At 42.3% G+C, this 18,871-nt stretch overlaps 1 protein-coding gene across 1 annotated transcript; it reads right to left on the minus strand.

The window, feature by feature from the left end:
• Positions 1-982: 982 nt before the first annotated feature.
• On the minus strand, positions 983-15,179 carry SMIM28 (small integral membrane protein 28). The gene is made up of 2 exons (XM_083176607.1): positions 13,759-15,179; positions 983-2,763 (listed from the first exon to the last, which is right to left on the minus strand). The coding sequence occupies exons 1-2, from the start codon at positions 13,867-13,869 to the stop codon at positions 2,374-2,376; spliced, it is 501 nt and encodes a 166-aa protein (XP_083032733.1). The 5' UTR covers positions 13,870-15,179; the 3' UTR covers positions 983-2,373.
• Positions 15,180-18,871: the final 3,692 nt, after the last annotated feature.

An 18,871-nucleotide genomic window follows, 5' to 3' on the forward strand; every position in this document is an offset into this window, starting at 1 on the left:
CCGATCAGAATAAGGGCCATTATGTGTTTTATAAAACAATATTTTATTCATCCATTAACGAATACTTCATCAATTGTCTTCACATTGCACTCATAAGCGTGCATAGCACATTTAATTAGGTGGTGCACCCACAAAGGGGTCTAGCACCACCTATTGTGTGTGTCTAACACTGCCCTTTGGGTATGTCTAACACCGCCATTCAGGTGTGTCTACAATAATCTATTGGCACTCACTACAATATAAAACAACTCTCTGCCACACCATGATCTCCTGCCTATTTCAGGTTTAATGTTTAGTGGAACATGCCATTAAGTCAAAAGCATACATGGATGACACATATATGACAATGGTCTATATGACAATACGACAATAGTCTAGTACAATTAATAATGGAAAACATGATATTGATTGATTGGCACAGCTCCCCCCCCCCTCCCTTGTTCAGTGAAAAAGAGATAATAAGATAAACCCAGTGATGGAAATTGTGGGCCCAAGTTTAAAGATACAATTTGGGCCCCCCTTGTCCACCCCAACTCAAGTTTACAATATGCAACACGACAGCGGGTGAAAGGGAGAGGCAGTGGGTGACAGGGAGAGGCATTGGGTGACAGGGAAAAACAGTGGGTGACAAGAAGTGGATGACAGGGACAGCATTGGGCCCCTTAGTCCTCAGGGGCCCGGTGCATTGCACCTGCTGCACCAATGGTAGTTCTGCCTCCGGATATAGCAATATAGAAACAACCTTTACAGTTTGATGGGCCCGTTCTTATAAATATAAGAATATTCCCCCAAAATGATGTTTTCCCCCAACTGTAATACTACTGCATTACATGATCATTAGTGAGTATGGCTTTCTAGAAAATATAACTATTGGTATCCATGTGAGTGCCAAGTGAATTTGTCAAAATAGTTGTGAAAATTGCAAAGCAAACATTTTTATTCATCATAATGGCCTGTAATGGTTGCCATATATATGAAATATAATCTTTTTTTTTTTACACAACATTTTTTATTTTAATTTACATTACAAATGTGAGCGACGCTGGCATTATTAGCAGATATTTTGCACATCTCTCACAGATGTTTGCACTCAAAGGGTTAATGAACATCTCTACAGCAACAATTTGCGGGCTAAAGTGGAGAGTAAATAAGAGCAGACCAACCAGCTACTAACTTCCATGTTACAGGATGGGGTTTGCAAAAATTACAGTTAGGGGATGATTGGTTGATAGTTTATCACTCTCCTCTTTATCACTTTTTTGAAGCTTAGTAAACTTGGCTCTTTGAGAGGTAAAGTACCAGCCACTCAGCCTCTACTTTACATGTTATGGGGTGTGTTTGAAAAATAAGTTAGGAGCTGATTGGTTGGCACTTTATCTCTCACAATGTTATCATTCTTCAAGCATTGCCAAAATACACCCTTAAGTAACAGTGAAAAGTGAAGTACTGTAAATGCAGAACAAATATCCCCTATGTTTCTTCCACGTGTTAACAATATCTTCTTTATTTGGTTAAAGCTGAGTTATCGGGAAAAAATGTACAATTCCAATTGCGTATACACTGAGATTAGGGTGTCAGAGTACTACAAGTAACGTTACAGAACTCTTGTGCATTAGTATATGAATGATATGGGGGTCGTGCTTTTCAAGGCAATGCTTTCCATTCTCCTGTGACCAGGCATAAGATTATACAACAGATTGTACATTTTGTGGTTTATGGATTATGTGCACTAGGTAGGATATCAATGTAATGAGGAATAAATAAAACGTATAAAAATTGGTGCAATCCTTACAATAGATCTAGATATTTGCGGCATTGACCAGCCAATGTTAAAGACAAAAGGGCTGATTTACTAACACTGCTTATGTTTAAACAATGAGACCTGATATTTTCTTCCATTAACTAACGTGCTCTAAAGCAGGGGTGGTCAAACCAGTTCTTGAGAATTACCAACGGTCCACGTTTCCAAATCACTTAGCATTCATTCCTACTATAGATCCACAGGTTGCCTGAAAAACATGAACTGTTGGTAGATCTTCAGGACAGATTTGGCCACCCCTGCTCTAAAGTCTAGATAATATGTAAATTATTGGATGGTTGCTACAAAAATACAGTGATAGTAAATGATCCCTCGTGTACGGTCTGCAGAGCTCGTATGTTTGCAATACGCCAGCATAAGTATTGCAATCTACCTCATTATTCCTATTGTAGCTCTCTTTATACAGTATAAAACATAATATTTGTCTATTTGTGCAATCTATGTTGTAAAAAGCCCTTACATTGGAAGCTGCTACATATTGGTTTAGTCCCAAGACTTCTAGGTCCAGCCGAAGTCCTCTTGCAAAGTTTACTGTACATTCCGTGGTTTTACCATTATTTGCTAGACCTGCGAGGTCTTTCTTCATATGGAGGCACTGGGTCTTGATAGATACTAATACAGGAGTCACTAGATGCCTTCAGGATCGCCTCCTCATAAGGAGGGGGCAAACATATGGTTAGAAATGAGGCATCTGGTATCAATGTACAATACTGAAAAGGCTCTGTACTCCAGGGCATGTTGGAGAAGAAGTCCATTTCTCTATCTGGAACATTCTCCTGAAGACTTATGGCAAAAATTTGGCCTTGTGGGATCTTGCGGCGGCATCTCCGATAGAGGAACAGCGCAAAGAAACCTACTACCAGCAATGCTGTTGTTGGAAGTATGATGCACAAGAATGGCTGTAAGTCTTCTTTGGTGGAATTTATTTGATTGGGATGCTTGCTCTGCAGAAGGAAAAGACGATACATGTTTATTTTACAAAGTTATATCAATATAAGTTAGGACTATGGAGAAAAAGTATTCTTTTAACTTCCTATAACTTGCACCAACATCCTTATGGATAGAACACGATGTTGCTGGTACTATACATGCTAAAACAAATAGCATTAGTACAGTATACACAGTATACAGAGTAGCCGGATGGCTTATAGCTGCACTTATTCTGGAGTGGGGGGAGCAGTCTACTGAGAGTGTAGGATGGTTTACAGCAGCACTTCTGTGCAGTTTACTGAAGTTCCTAGGGTGGATTATAGCTGCACTGGTCCGCCAGCACAGCTGTTTCTAGGGTGGTTTATAGCTTCACTGGTCCACCAGCACAGTTTACTCAGAGTGCTCCTAGGGTGGATTATAGTTGCACTGGTCCGCCAGCACAGCTTACTGAAAGAGATTCTAGGGTGGTTTATAGCTGCAGTTGTGCACTGGCGCAGCTTACTCAGAGTGCTCCTAGGATGGTTTATAGCTTCACTTCTGCAGGGCCACAGCTTAATGATACCCCTTTCACATTAAAAATGCCTTGTCGCACCCAGGATTTGGACATGGGTCAGTTCCGGGAGCGACCCGGCATTTGCAAGGTGAAGCTCCCCACAGCAACCTGGCAATAAGACGGGTCGCTGACATCACCGGAGGGCGGGGGCGGATTACCGGGTTGCTGGACCCAGGAGTTTTCAAAAGGCCCTTTCACACTGCACAGTGACCCGGGTTATTTGTGCGGTGTGAAAGGGGTATGAAAGAGCTCCAAGATCAGTTTACAGCTGCACTTCTATTAGGGGCTGGGAACACAGGGTGTGTGTGTGTGCTTCTATGTGTTTGTGTTGTAATGTTTGTAAAAATGCAGTTTGTGCCTGAGTTTTTAGTGTTGCTAACAGCAGAACTGGGCAAAACCATGTTGCACTGCAGGTGGGTCTGATATAATGTGAAGTGAGATTTAGATTTGATTGAACTATATTTTTTTCTCATATAGTATAAATACTGGCTGCTTTTGCATGTAGTCCACAAATGTTAGACGGCTTTACTTTTACACTGCAAATTTAGATTTCAGTTTGAACATTCCCCACCGAAATCTTACTCTCTGCACTTTACATCTGCCCCACCTGCAGTGTAACTTTTTATTGGCCAATTGTGTGCTTTTTTCCTTTGCTTGCAACTTTGAATCAGGCCCAGTTTCTCTTCATTAGGGAAATCTGTGTGTACTGTATGTGTATTTCTCTGCTAGTGTGGGTTGTGTTTTTCTATGGAACTGCTGGGGAGAGTGTACAGTATAGTTGTGTTAATGTAATTGTGCTCATAACTATGCTTTGTAAAGCGCTGCGTAATATGTATGCGCTTTATAAGAAACTGTTAATAAATAATAATAATAATAAATTGTATACATATCTGAGCAATGTGTTTTAGAGAACTAAACCCACAAATTTGTCCTTAAAAAGTACAGATAATGGATCACTTCCTTTTAATATGAAAATGTAGATGACCCAAATAGATTTACATTTTAGGCCAGATTTTAAATATTTCTCTTTTGGAACATGCAACTTAGTTAGATTGTGTTAATCTAGGGGTTGTTACAAAACAATTTAGAAGGATTCTGCTACAGCTTCAAATTTAGTAAAGTTACAAATGTTCTTATTACAAAATTGAATAATTAAACATAGCCCAGATATGAGCATAATTGGCAGAAATCACAATCACTGAGCCCCATAGTAAATATGGTATAGCGGGGATCTACTATTCTGAACATGATTTGGAACTGGCACATGTTCATAGAGATTCCATTTAGGCACGCCATGCCACTGTGGTTTTGTGAGTCTTTCCTTCCAATGAGTGAAAAACTGTAATGAAATCCTGGTAAAACTTAACATGGAATACATATGTTGTTGTAGAGTCCTCTCGAATAACTCATAGGGTGTTATGTAATGCTGCTTTCCCACTGCAGACCAGTTTAAAGTACTGGTAATCTTAAATGGTATTTAAAACGGTATTAGCATTCCCACTGCAGCAGATTACCGTTTTAAATACCATTTAAGTACCATTCCCATTGCAGTGAACCGTGTAAAATGTAGAGTGCCTAACCCCCCCCAGTGTAAAGAGTGCCTAATCCCCCCCCAAGTGTAAAGAGTTCCTAACCCCCCGTACCTGCCCTGTGCCCCCACCTCCCCTCCCCTTGCACTTACCTGCACGGGGATCCAGGGCAGTGGGGAAGCAGCGGGGGTCCATGCAGGGTCCATGCGGGGTCCAGGCAGTCCCAGTGCCTGATGAGAACTAGTAGTTCTCACTTTGCGCATATGTAATGAGTGCACGTGCATAATAATGAGCCGCTCATTAAATATGCGCATATGTAATGAGCGGCTCATTATTAGGCACGTGCACTCATTACACATGCACAAAGTGAGAACTACTCGTTCTCATTAGGCACTGGGACTGCCTGGAGGCTAAATAACGTTTAAGAGGCATTCCCACTGCCTCAAAAACGTTATTTTAGCGTATAGGACTCTGCTTTGAAAACGGGTTGAAATACCGGTTATCTTTAACCGGTATTTCAACTCTAGCGCTTTCCCACTGCAGCCTTAAATGGTAAATTGTGGGGAAAAAACAGCAATTTACCGTTTAAGAGCTGCAGTGGGAAAGCAGCATAAGAAATACATATTGGAGTGGCCAGTTCTAAGCCTCAAAATGACTACAGGCAATTATCCTTTGTTGGTTTTTAAATTCTTACATCTATAGCTTAAAAATCTGTAAATTCTTAAAGTTTAAAAGAAAACCACAACATTGCCCCAAGAAAGTAATTAGCATCCCTAGGCATTTAGGTCTAGGCTGGTATCTGAAAAACCGGCTCACAAAGTGTATTTTCCTGATTTTCTACTAACCAGTACTAGGCATGACCACCCAGGGCTGGTGGAACACTAGAGTGAGGCTCTCCATCATCATTCTACCAGTGACTGAGCAAAACACATTAGCCGAACTAAAGAGCATACACTCCATGGCTGGAATGGGGCAATGGTACATAAAGTAGGGGGGACTGGTGCATAAAAAGGGGGCAATGGCATATAAAAAGGGTGCAGTGGCAAATAAAAAAAGGGAACTAACACAAAATGGGGGAAATATAAAAAAGTGTCAGTGGCACATAAAAAAGGGTCTGGGACATAAAAAGGGTGTTGAGGCGCATAAAATTAAACATCTACATATAATAAATGGAAGCAGTGGCACAAAAGAAAGGGAACAATGGTACATATGTAAAAGCACATGTGGGGCACAAAAGAAAACACAGTATGAGGGGGTGTGAGGGCCTCATTACAGATAATACAGACAAGGGGGCACTTTATAGTAATTATAGTTTTAAAATGTGAAATGAAAAGAATGGAGGGATGTATAGAGAACAATAAGTAACATACAGATACAGATACTTAGCAAAATACAAAGGAGAGCACAACACAAACATAAGGTGAAAGGTGACGGAAATGGACTCAGATGATCTGCACCTAAAGTAGCACAGGGCTGATACAAGTTTCACTGGTGGCATCTAAGATGTACATAGCACGATTGCAGCATCTGTAGATACTGAAAGTGGGCATCTCAGTCCTTGCACAGATGTGCACAAGGGAACGGCTTTGTAGTGACATTAGCATCTTCACTGTATCACAGTCGCAGTTTAGCGCCTATTAGCTGCAATAACAAGTGTTTGATACAACTGCTGTTAACCTCTGCTTTACCATTGTGTTCTAACCCTGGACCTGCTGTTAATCAAGAAACCCAGCATCCTGGTTAAGGACTTTCTTTGTGGCCTAACAGTCACTGTCACACCCGCTGTTTTTTTTGGTGTGACCATCATTCTATCCTTCAACCCTTATGAATTCCCTGAAGACTTATCGCTTTGACAGGGAAGGTTATCAAATTTCTGAAGCATGTAATTACCCTTCCTAAGCTATCCTACCAAAACACAGCCTCGGCAGTACGGATGGTCAGGGACGTGCAGTCAGGGGAGGCAGGGGAGGCAGTGCCTCCCCTGTCATTAATGATTAAAATAATTATAAAATACAAAGAAAATACTTATGACACATATTATGTGTCATAAGTATATGCTTTGTATTATTAGAATAATTTTTACTCTATTTGTTTTTTTTTATTCTTTCGTTTAGGAGGCACCAAGAGCGGTGCCTCCCGCTGTCCATGTTACTGTAAAAGACACAGGGGCGGGCAGTGGGCAGGGCTAAGAACTGGGCAGGGCTAAGAACTGGGCTGTAAAAGGTCATTTAAAAAAGGTGTATAGGCGGCACCTATAGCGGTGCCTCGGTGACAGGGACGTGCTTTCTGCCTATATGACAGCACACCCCTGCATTCCTCGCCCGCTGACTTGTAATGCGGGCGGGGTGGGGGGAGTGGCGGTGCCATGCTGGGCTGCCGGGCTCCTCTGCATTCCTCGCCCGCTGACTTGTAATGCGGGGGGGGGGGGGGCTTTTCCATGCTGGGCTGCTATCTGCTATCAGGCTGTGCTCCCCTTTAGTGTCCGGGGTCCCTCTTCCGCCTCCTGCCGGCACTCTGTCGCCGGGTGCCTGTCCCAGTAAGGCTCCTGTCACTGCTCCAGTCTGTCAATCTACTTGGGTAAGCAGTGCCTTTTCTAACCTAATGTGTGTTTAGCACTTGTGTTGGGTGGGGGCTGTGTTTTTTTAAATGTCACGTGTTTGTGTTTATTTGTGTTAAGGGATAGAAGTGTATAACTGTGTATTTGTGTAAAGTGACATAGGTGTGTACTGTGTGTTTGTGTAAAATAAGTGTGTTTTTAAATGAACACAGTGTTTGCCTCACCAACTATGAACCTCACAGCACGTCACTGCAGATGGTGTAGTGGTTAGCATTACAGCCTCACAGCGCTGAGGTCATGGGTTCAATTCCCACCACGGCTCTAACTGTGTGGTGTTTGTACATTCTCCCCATACTTGCGTGGGTTTACTCCGGGTACTCTGGTTTCCTTTCACAATCCAAACATATACTGGTAGGCTAATTGGCTCCCAAAAAATTAATCCTAGAATGTCTGTGTGTGCGTGTATATGTGGTAGGGAATATAGATTGTAAGCTCCACTGGGGCAGGGATGGATGTGAATGTATAAATAAATAAATTAATAAATACATTGTTCACAGAAAATGTATAGGTGTTCTCTTTTCATAGTTAAACAATCATGTAACCCTTTACCAGCATTACTGTGTGGCTGGACCAACATGCAAATGTAGTATGTAACACTTGTACTCATGTATAAAATTCCTGTTATCCTACAAGCATGCAAGAAGACCCTGCTATAACAGGAGTTTTACCTCTTACCCCTCTGTCTCTTTATACCCAATCTCATTGTATTATCATGTCCATATTATAAAGTACAACAGAATATGCTGATACTATAAATAAGTAATAATAAAGACATTTGAAAATTTGTTTCTAGTGGCATCCGTAAGGTCGTGCGAGAGTGCAGGCTGCATCACATGACACCATCTGAGGGGGTAATACCAAAATAGCAGAGCTGCACTGTTTCTGGTATCACCCCCTTGAATGGTGTGGTGTCACCAAGGAGTGGTGATAGATGGCACGTGCAGCTCCCGAAGCACTGAGTGAGAATGTCATGTTGTATGGGAATAGGCCACAGCTTTTGTAAGAAGAGTCAAATGGAGACTGAACAGCAATTACATCTGAGGTGCATAAACACACTGAGATTTTGGCTGTGTACTATTTTGGCTATGTTATTTCCCTTGAATTCCCCAAAACCATACAATCTAGACCGGTGATGGCTAAACCTTGACACTCCAGCTGTTGTTGAACTACACATCCCAGCATGCCCTGCATCAGTTTTAGCATGGTCAAACAGCAAAACTGTAGCAGGGCATTCTGGAATGTAGAGTTCAGCAATATCTGGAGTGTCAAGGTTAGCCATCACTGATAGACTATATTTACCTGAGATTTTATACTAGAACTTTAGACCGTAAACAATATAATCAAAATTGGCTTGCCTGCACATTCAATTTGTTCTTTCGATGTTGATCTACAAGGGGCGCACATCTGCATCGCAAGCTGTGTACACACTGTGAGATTTGTGGTAACTTTTCTTCTGATTTTGACTATATAGTCAAAATCAGAAGCTCAAATCGCACCGTGTGTATGCATTATAAAGGCCCCCATCCACCAGGGTGAGGAATCGCAAGCAGTGCCTCACATGCTATACCCGCCAACTCACCCAGCAGCTGCAGGACGCAGGATTGCATACAATGTATTATATGCAGGCCTTTTGCATACACTGTATCGTATGCGATCCCAGCATGGGCTACGGGCTGCCATGAATATTCATGGCAGCCCATAGGGAGTGCAATGCGCATGGGCTTGCGCCTCGTATCACAATTGCAGGAAAATGACATGCAATATTTCAATTTTCATGTGATCCATCGCAGCAATGTGTCGGAATCAGCCATATCACACATTTCACCTGGACAAACCAAACTGCACTGAAACCTGGAATAGCTGGGTGCTTTGAGGAATAAATCTGCGAACCACTACCCTATGTGTTTAGGATTTAAAATGAAATCTTACTCAATCAGGATTCCAAGATATAGTTGAATGTATGAATGTTTTCACTATAAGGGTATTTACACCATACAGTAGATTTGCAGTCTGTAAATAGCGAGAAATGTACATCAACTGGGTATAAACCTCAGACAGTCAGGATTCCGACGGTTGGCCAAATAGGGGGCGAGCACATTCAAATGCTGTCCGGCACCTGTTCTAAACTACAATTCCCAGCAACCTGCACAACTTTTGTTTGTGCAATTCACAGGAATTGCAGAACATGAGAGGGCCCATCCTAGGAAGGAAGGTGAGAATGAGCCCAGGTCAGGGTGGTGTCTAATGAGGTCATTTTGGTATGTGCTGTCTGTGCAAAGGCATCAAGGCCCGTTAGACCTTGTTGGATGTTGCCCTATTGTCGGTGGTAATGAATAGTTCAAGCTTCAGTGGAAAACAGACAGGAACAGTGGGTTCCACATTATATCAGTGGCATATTCATAAAGGCTGCAGTGTGTGCAGTGCACATTGGCCCAGGGTCCTGCATGAGTCCAGGGGGGCACGACGTATACGCTGCACCCATTTCTTGAATCCTTACCCCACTGGGGTCTCGCAAATTTATTTCTTTGTGTTTTATGCATGCACAGAAGTAAAATTGCTAGGGAAATGACTGCCATTCTATTTCTCCAGACATATGCACATTAGTGTCTGTGCCTTCTAGTGCTCATACCTTGCGCAGCTGCCGGCAGAGAAATGGGTCCCGGACGGAGGCGGCTGCCTTACTCTCTCTCACCCTCGCCCCTGGAAGATACCCTTAACAATATGTCTATCATTTGTAATGCATTGATGACAGGAAACAGGTTTTATTGATAAACTAAAACAAATGGAAATTGTATATTGCCAGGATAAGCATCAGTAGAAAACTTCCTTTCAACCTCAATTATAGCACCTGCCATACATAGGCGCTGCGGCACTTATTAGTCAGTAGTGCAGATGTGCAGCACCCAGTGCATATGCTGAAGGAAAAGCAGGCTATTCTCCTAAATCTGGCGTCCAGGTGCCTGTACCTTCCCCCTCAGCAGCCCCATGCTCCCTCCCCCATCTGCCAGCTTGCTGAGCAAAAATGCTCTATTTGCTATGAATAACATCACCTTAGTCCCGCTTATTGTATAGCAGGGGTGGGGCTGTGATGATTCGATTGCACCTCCACACCCCCCCCGGTCCCATCCACCTATGCCTATTGAGCTGACCACTGAGGAGGCAGGGTGCAGCCAGAAAGTTGGCAAGTATGAGCTGTATTTGTGCTGACATTTCATGGCGTGTTCACATGGAGAAGTTGCACCTGCCTGGGTGTTGGTACAAGTTTTGATGTTTCAAACAGTGGTGAGTCTAATGACGCAAGGAGACAGAATAGGACTGCTGCAAGTGGGCATCTTGGCAGTCTCAGTGGGCTCAGACTCATTATGTTTGTGCCACGACTGACGCAGCTGCAGGCACCTCTGAGCATTGTATCTTGCAGACCTTCACATTTCATTTTTACAGACAGAACATGATGATTGTTATTACTGGCTGATACACAGACAACATTTGACAGCTGAAAATAAATAAGCAGTACTCTCAGGGGATTCAGTATTGAATCCCGGCGGTCGGGATCCCGGCGTTCAGAATCCCGACGCCGGAATCCCGACAGCCGAAATGCCGACAAGGGGGGGACGTGGATCGCCCCCCCTTGCGGGCTCGCTGCGCTCGCCACGCAGCGAGCCCGGTGCCTCACTACGCTCGGCACGCTAATTTATTCTCCCTCCAGGGGTGTCGTGGACACCCACGGAGGGAGAATATGTCGGTATTTCGGCGGTCGGGATTCCGGCGTCAGGATTCTGAACGCCGGGATCCCGACCGCCGGGATTTTAACTGCATCCCCTCTCAGGCTATGTACACATCAGAACGATGGGACATGCTATTGCTCTCCCGGACATGTGATATCCTATGTACACACTTTATGATGTGACATAAAACCATAATATGTGCAGAGCATCCCCCAATATCTCACCACCAGGCGATGTTCCTGAGTGCTGTGCAATTAACTTCATCACAGGCCTTCTTAACAGACATGCTGGGAATTTTTAGGCCATTTTGTTTATGCAAAAAATAACCCCCCTCCCCCATGTAATTTTTATTATGAAAGCAGTACAAATGTAGGGAATGAGTCGATTTATGTACAGGTTGAGTGTCCCTTATCCAAAATGCTTGGGACCAGACGAATTTTGCATAACGGATTATTCCGTATTTCAGAATATTTTTATATTTCAGTGAGGTATCTTGAGGTTATCATGCATTTATGTTGTACAAACACATAAAACACATGAAATACACACAAATATATTTTATTTGTGCATAGAACAAGGTTTCAATACATGAAACAAAGTTTGTGTACTAACTCAGGTACTGAATTTGAATGCCAAGCAATCATATCACATATTTAGTGCCAGTTACATATCATGTCCCCAGTAGTGCCAGTTACAGATGCTCCCAGTAGTGCCAGTTACATATCATGTCCCCAGTAGTGCGCCTACAGATGTTCCCAGTTACATATCATGTCCCCAGTAGTGCGCCTACAGATGTTCCCAGTAGTCCCAGTTACATATCATGTCCCCAGTAGTGCCAGTTACATATCATGTCCCCAGTAGTGCGCCTACAGATGTTCCCAGTAGTGCTTTTAGCAAGAATTTTTGTTTTCCATTTCCGGAATGTTTGGTTTTCGTAATAATTTGGATAACGGATATTTGGATAAGGGATACTCAACCTGTATTATATGATTTCCTACAAAACTGATAATGTGTAGGGCTTATGCCCTCATCAAGCACTATAGACAATTACAAAATGTTTAATTGTGATATTTGGTATACTGTTACAGGTGAATGTACAGTAGTATCTGTTTTATTTTACTCTTTAGATTTAGTGCTGTATGTAATTCATTGTTTGACGTATCAGGAACTTGCTAGCAAGTAAAACAAATTTGATAGAATATTTTCAGTGTAGTTCAGGTAATCTACAGCCTCCAACATTACACATTGGCTGAACATATTGTATTTCTAATGTCATTTTTGTATATAAAATAAATATTTATTTACTAGAATACAGAACCTAATTAGTTGCAATATACAAAATAAAATAGATTGTAAGTTGCAGTTTGTCAGTTTTACAAAAGAGGGACATTTCCATGGACATTAATAGCAGCAACCATTTATTATTTAATCATATCCTAAATAGTAAGTTGACTATTGTATATTTTTATATAAATCAATCATTCTATAGATTCAATCATTCTATAGATTGTATTGTTTATTTAGAACATCAAGCCAGTTCTAGGTTCTCATTAACATAAGCCATAACCAAGAACAGCTGAAGAGCTGAATTGTTTTATAAAAGCAAATTATCAGTCATTAAAACACTATTATTTAGTCTTCAATACTACAATACTGTCCAACCATGTTAAAAATAACTACTGTATATAAATTACTGTACAATGTAATTTTGCTGTGCTCAGATCCGTATATATATATATATATATATATATATATATATATATATATATATATATACTGTAAAGTTCTAAATGCAGCAGTTACAGTTATTTGCCGGTGTGTAACTTATCAATGTTTTACAAATATATATTGATGGTGGGCTTTTTTCTATATTAAATATTTATTAATTTTAATACACATATAACAATGCAAATCAAAATAATTTGGGGTTTAGCATTGCCTATGAAAGTAAAACATAAATTAAGGTATAGCCTTGCATATCATTAATAGAAATTAAATCAAAAAATAGTTTGATCTGATACATTTGACAAATTTTAGTGAGCACTTTCTTTTGTACATTAACAATAATATTGATAATTATTTTGAGCATTTTACAGGTTTGGTCACAAAGCTACATTATGTCATTGTTTTTCTTATACATTTTATCTTTGCAGCACACAGTAAACATGACAATAAATAGATTTCAGATGTGCGGCTTAGTTTACTGTCAATTGCAAAGTTGTGCAATAAATCATTATTTTCTGAAAATATAAAACGAAATGATAAAAAACACTATATAACAGTATAAAATGTGATATATTGTACTGTGTAATAAAGAGTTTTAGATTTATTGCAATTTATTTGAAAATAAAAAGATAAAATTGTGAAATATAAAGTACTAATCAGCTTTTAACTGTCATTTTTTTCAAACACAGCCTTTAAAATGTAAGGCACAAGCTAATTGGCAGGTGCTTTAACTTTAAAAAGTATCTATTTTCTGAGCTTTGATAAATAGCCCCCTAAAAGATAACAATCTATATGATATGGAAATAGGTTATCTAGGTAATACATTACACACTAGCCACAGGGTGTAGAAGAGTACCTACCTGCAACTTTGTTTCCACAAGTGGTAGTCCAGGTTCGCTAGTCATCCACTCATAGGTGCCCCTGCCTGCGTGTCCAAATTTACTCCAGCTGCTGTCCAAGAGCCACCGCATTCTTTTAAGTAATGCTGCTGTTGCCTAAATTCCAAACCACAAGGTTCTGTCTTTCCCACAATCCCTCTCTTTGTCTGCCCTGACACAGCTGGAGGCCTGGGAGCTAATGATCATTGGTATAAGTTCTTTCAGTGTTATTAACAAGAGTGGAAAAATAACACAGCCAGGCTTCACTATCAGCCCAACTCAATCTCTCTGGATTTGTTACGGTGGCCTACATTACCAGAAAGCTGGCATCAGGTATCAGGGAAGGGCAAGGCTGTGATTGGATAGTCCGCTGCATTAGGATTATTAAAGGAGAATTTACCAGCACATGGTCTGAGTCTGAACAAATAACCTTCTAAATATAGATTCTGTAGTAAAAGAGAACCTTTAAAATCACCCCCTTGTGATAGAAGACAATAAAATTGTGTATTTCTGTGAAAGTTGTAGTGTGCGATGCACAGATGTAAACAGTGCAATGTTACGCAGGGAAGAGCAATAAAGGTCAGATTCAGCAAGGACATGGGCTAAGTGACATGCTGAATTATTTAGAACCATTAGCATTTAGATGTTAATGATAAATCTGTGGAAAGCTTTTAGTCTATAAGAGGTTCTTGCTATTTGGAAGATATGATTACTGCAAAAACCAGAGTCATGCAATAGTAGTGCAAACAGATTCCCCTGAGGAGAAGGGTTTAACTCATTGCTTTCTGCTGCCATTTCCTTCTGCCTATTGTACACAATGCCAGGTTCTCTCACCTACTGTAGGCTACGTGTTGTGCTATACCCTTTAACCTCTGCATTTATTTGTATCTAATATAAGACATACACAGAGTGCAGCATCACATGCTAGTAAGTAAATGCATATTCCCCATACTAATTGGAAAGCTTTTTATGAAACATAACCATGAATTTTCTCTTTTTCCAGTGCAGATGCATGTAACATAATATAATGCAATAATGAAAGAGACCAGCACAAAGATGTTCAGTTGTTGCCCATAGATCAGGAGACAGGCTCATACCTACTCTCCTCACCACTGAAGTCACTCCTGAGTCATCCAGACAGTGTTCAGCCTCTTACGCAGCTGCTGCTCCGACCTCTCTCCTCCTCTAAGTTTCCAGGCTGGGAGGAGGAGGATGAAGGTACCACACCATCTGCTACTAGGCCCTTACATCCTCTGTTTGTGCTCCCTCCTCTTCCTGCTCAATGTCAGAAACTGAGATCACATTCAGGAATAACGTGTAATGTTGCCTAACACCAATAATTGGGGATTTTCCATCCATCATGACTTGGCTAGATATATTTCTTGGGGTTTAAATTATTAAGATAGATAGAAAATCTAACCAGTAACCAGTGATCTGAGCGATGCTAAACTCTTGGTGGCAGTGGCCGGCTTTGGTAACAGTAGTAGTCAGGTAGTAATAACTGTCAGTGGATGTGTAATGAGTCAGTGCACAAGATAATAATTCACCAGGAAGCTGGTTTATTACTAGGAAGAAGTGAAAGGTGAAAACGCAGAACGGCGCTGCACAGGGGAGTTATGTGCATCCCTCAGCCAGGGACAAATCTGTGTGTGTGTGTGTGTGTGTGTGGTGGTGTGTTTGGATGAATAGGATTGCAAACTCCTCCCCCACAGGCACTCAGCAGCAGCAGCAACCTCCCTGTACCCATTGCAGTCAAGCAGACAGCAGTATGTACATAGGGGCAGGGGCCATGGACTTGGGCCTCTTCAACAGGCCTGGGTTACTAGTTATCACCCCCCCCCCCCCCCCCCCCCACACACACACACACACACACACATCTCAACACCACTGGTGATGGTAACACAGTGCTGGGTTCATTGCAGACATTCTTATGTACTCATATAGGGGCTTATACTGAGTCACATGCAAAGTGGATTTGTGGGCAGCCATAAAAGCTACTACGTTATGCTAATGAGAGAATAGATTTTACTGCAGATGCGGCTTCATGTTTTGTCTGAGGTTCACAACAAGAATGCACATTCCTCTTAATAGACCCCCTGGTATTTCCATTTGTTGTCCTTGTTTTGTAGATAGATAATTTCATCATCATATCTAGCATCATGAGTTACAATATCCTGTAATTCTTTAGCTTGTGCTCTCTTGTAAAACACTGAGGGGTAAATTTGCCAAGATGGAAGTTCTATTAAAAAATTGGATGTTGCCCATAGCAACTAATCAGATTAAGGTGGGGGGGATGTTTTAACATCCGCACAACAGCTCCGCCCCCCTTCGCCACTCATCGCATTCATAATTATCGCATATGCACTAACATATGCGATAATCATGGCAAAGGACAGCTCTTGCATTAAGAGCTGTCCTTTGCGGTGGGAGACAACGGGTCCAACAGGTACCCAGCGGCTCCCCCCTCCCTCCCTTGCCCAGCGCTGCTGCTGCTGCGCCGGGCTCTCCTCCTCCCTGCACCTGGAAGAGGATTACAGTGCAGGGAGGAGGTCACAGGTCCGGGCAGCACAACACTGTGCTACCCGGACACAGGTGAGGGGGGGGGTCGATGCGGGGCGGCGGGGGTTGGTGCAGGGCGGCGGTGGGTCGTGGTAGAAGCCCATAGGCTTCTATGGGGCATCACCATATTTATCTGGCGATGCCCCCGTCGCGATAACCCCGCGGGGGATGCCTAGAGCATCCCAAAATGCGGTAAAAACCCGCATAACGCATTTCTCATATGCACTAAGCCCCATGCTGTCCTTTGCAATACTTTTTGCATATATCAGTACTGTACATATGCAGTTAGTATCATTGTGATGTTCTCTAAATACATGGTACATCGCACCTACTGAATGAAGATATAAACTGCGTATGAGTAGTGGATAAACCTCAAAGGCAGAAAGATAATCACATTGGGTCTTGTTCAGATACAAGATGCCTTGTTCTTGCGGCTATCTTTTGTCATTTGCAATTGTAACTCCATGCTAATATGGGCAAAAGCTAACCTAGGCATAGGGACTCATTTCCGTCTGTTGGCGTACAACTTCTGATACATCGATACCGTGGGCACAAATTCGGCCATGTTGCAGAATTTAAGTGGTTTAATTTACACAGATCGGAGTTCTATTGAAGATTGGATGCTGCTATGGGCAACCAATCAGAATCTTATTTATATAGCACCTTCTGGAAGATAATGGATAGGATCTGATTGGTTGCCCATAGCAACATAGGGGTTTATTTACGAAGATGGGAGTTCTAAGTGCCTGTGATGATGCACAGCCTGAGCTGTTGTCCTGGGATGCAGAAGGCTCTCCAGTAGCACGTAGGAAAACTCGGTCTGATTGGCCATGTCACGTTTTTTCCGACCACTCCCCTAGGATTATTTTGCATAGACAGTATAAATATGTTTGCATTGTGTTAGCAATTTATATTCTAACAAAATAACATCAAATGCTTTTATTTTAATAGTTGGAGGAAGATATGTCAGTTGTAATATTAAAATCTGATGTTGACTAGAATGTTCCTTTTGTTGGAACAGCCAGGTAACATTCTGGATACATACTGCAGCTCTCAGCAGGTGATTCGGATGATACTGTAGCTCAACAGACAGTAGGTCAACACCATATGGTCAACATGCACAAAGTTGACATTGACAAAGGGTCAACACAAGCAAGAAGTCTATTTGGCTATGGTGCTAATTCAGGATGGAATGCTAATCAGAGAATCTGAGCTATCGCAAAGGCCCAAAGGGAAATAGTGACTGAATATGCGTATGGTTCGTAAATGCACTGTGGCCGAAGACAGGGAGTCAGCATTTGAAGGTGGTTACCTGCCATTTTTATGGATGTGGTGGAAAGAAGGCAGACATGCCCAGGTGCTCTTTGGAAAGGTCTGTGAGGTCAACGATGACCACTTTGAGTCTGTCTCAGTCGCAGATTAATGGAAGCCCCTGCACACAGGGCCGGACTGGCCATCTGGCAAATGCCAGAAGGGCCGATGGGCCTTGTGGGCCGATTTTGTGCAGAAAGTTTGTAGAACTTAGAGGTTCTTTGAACTTATTGCAGCCGTGCCGCGCCCGCCGTCATGATGCGGCGCCGCCCCCCATCATCTTGCGGTGCCGCCCGTCATTGTGATGCACTGCAGCCATCCTGACTCCTGAGCCCGCTGCAGTGGCAGGGGGAACCGGCATCAACAAGGTCACGGAGCCAGCAGCAGTCAAATGTAGCAAGCAGCCAGCCGCTGGAGAGAGCACACTGTGCTCCGGTAAGCAAGCACTGGGGGTCTTATCCCCTTTCAATGTATTTGACAAGTGTCTACATTAAAAGATTATTTTCAATGCTATATGTATGTATGTATATATACGTGTGTTTTATATATATATATGTGTGTGTATGTGTAATGGGCATTACGGTGTGTGCCATACTGTGTAATGAGCATTACGATGTGTGTTATAAATAATATGTAATGGGCAATACAGTGTGCGTCAATGTGTAATGGGCATTACGGTGTGTTCCATAATGTGTAATGCCTCCTTTTTTGAAGCCACGCCTCCTTTCTGTGAGGCTACACCCCTTTTCGCCGCGCAAGGGTCCCAGCTACTTTAGGTGGGCTTGTGTGCTGAAAATGCCAGGGCCGATTTCTGGTCCCAGTCCGGCCCTGCCTGCAAATCATGCATAATAATATTGTACATGATTGTAACAATTGAGTACAATATTGTACAATAGTGTATAATATGTACACGCACAGCTCGCCCGCCTCTGACCCAGTTTTCACGGGGGATGCAGCCGCCGCTGCCTTGCTACAAAGTGGCGACCTCCAGTGGCCTGCGACCTCCAGTGGCCTAAAGCTGCCTAGTGGTGGCGCCGGCCTTGTGTGTGCTCTCAATCTAAAATGCGCCCTCCCATGCATCTTCTGAGACAGGCTTGATGGCGAGATATTGGGTGATGCTCTGCACATTTTATGAACTTATCATCTTATGTCACATCGTATAGTGTAAACATAAGATATCACAAGGGAGCAAGGGAAATTGTATACAATATCTTATCATAACCAT

Source organism: Crinia signifera, chromosome 3 (genome assembly GCF_055691185.1).
Source record: "Crinia signifera chromosome 3, ASM5569118v1, whole genome shotgun sequence".
Taxonomy (NCBI): domain Eukaryota; kingdom Metazoa; phylum Chordata; class Amphibia; order Anura; family Myobatrachidae; genus Crinia; species Crinia signifera.

Bases quoted from the DNA above. Each gene is read 5' to 3' on its own strand.
- SMIM28 (XM_083176607.1), bottom strand. From the start codon at position 13,869: ATGCGGTGGCTCTTGGACAGCAGCTGGAGTAAATTTGGACACGCAGGC. The intron at 2,764-13,758 runs GTAGGTACTCTT...TTCCTTCTGCAG, and splicing joins TTGTGGAAACAAAGTTGCAG to AGCAAGCATCCCAATCAAAT.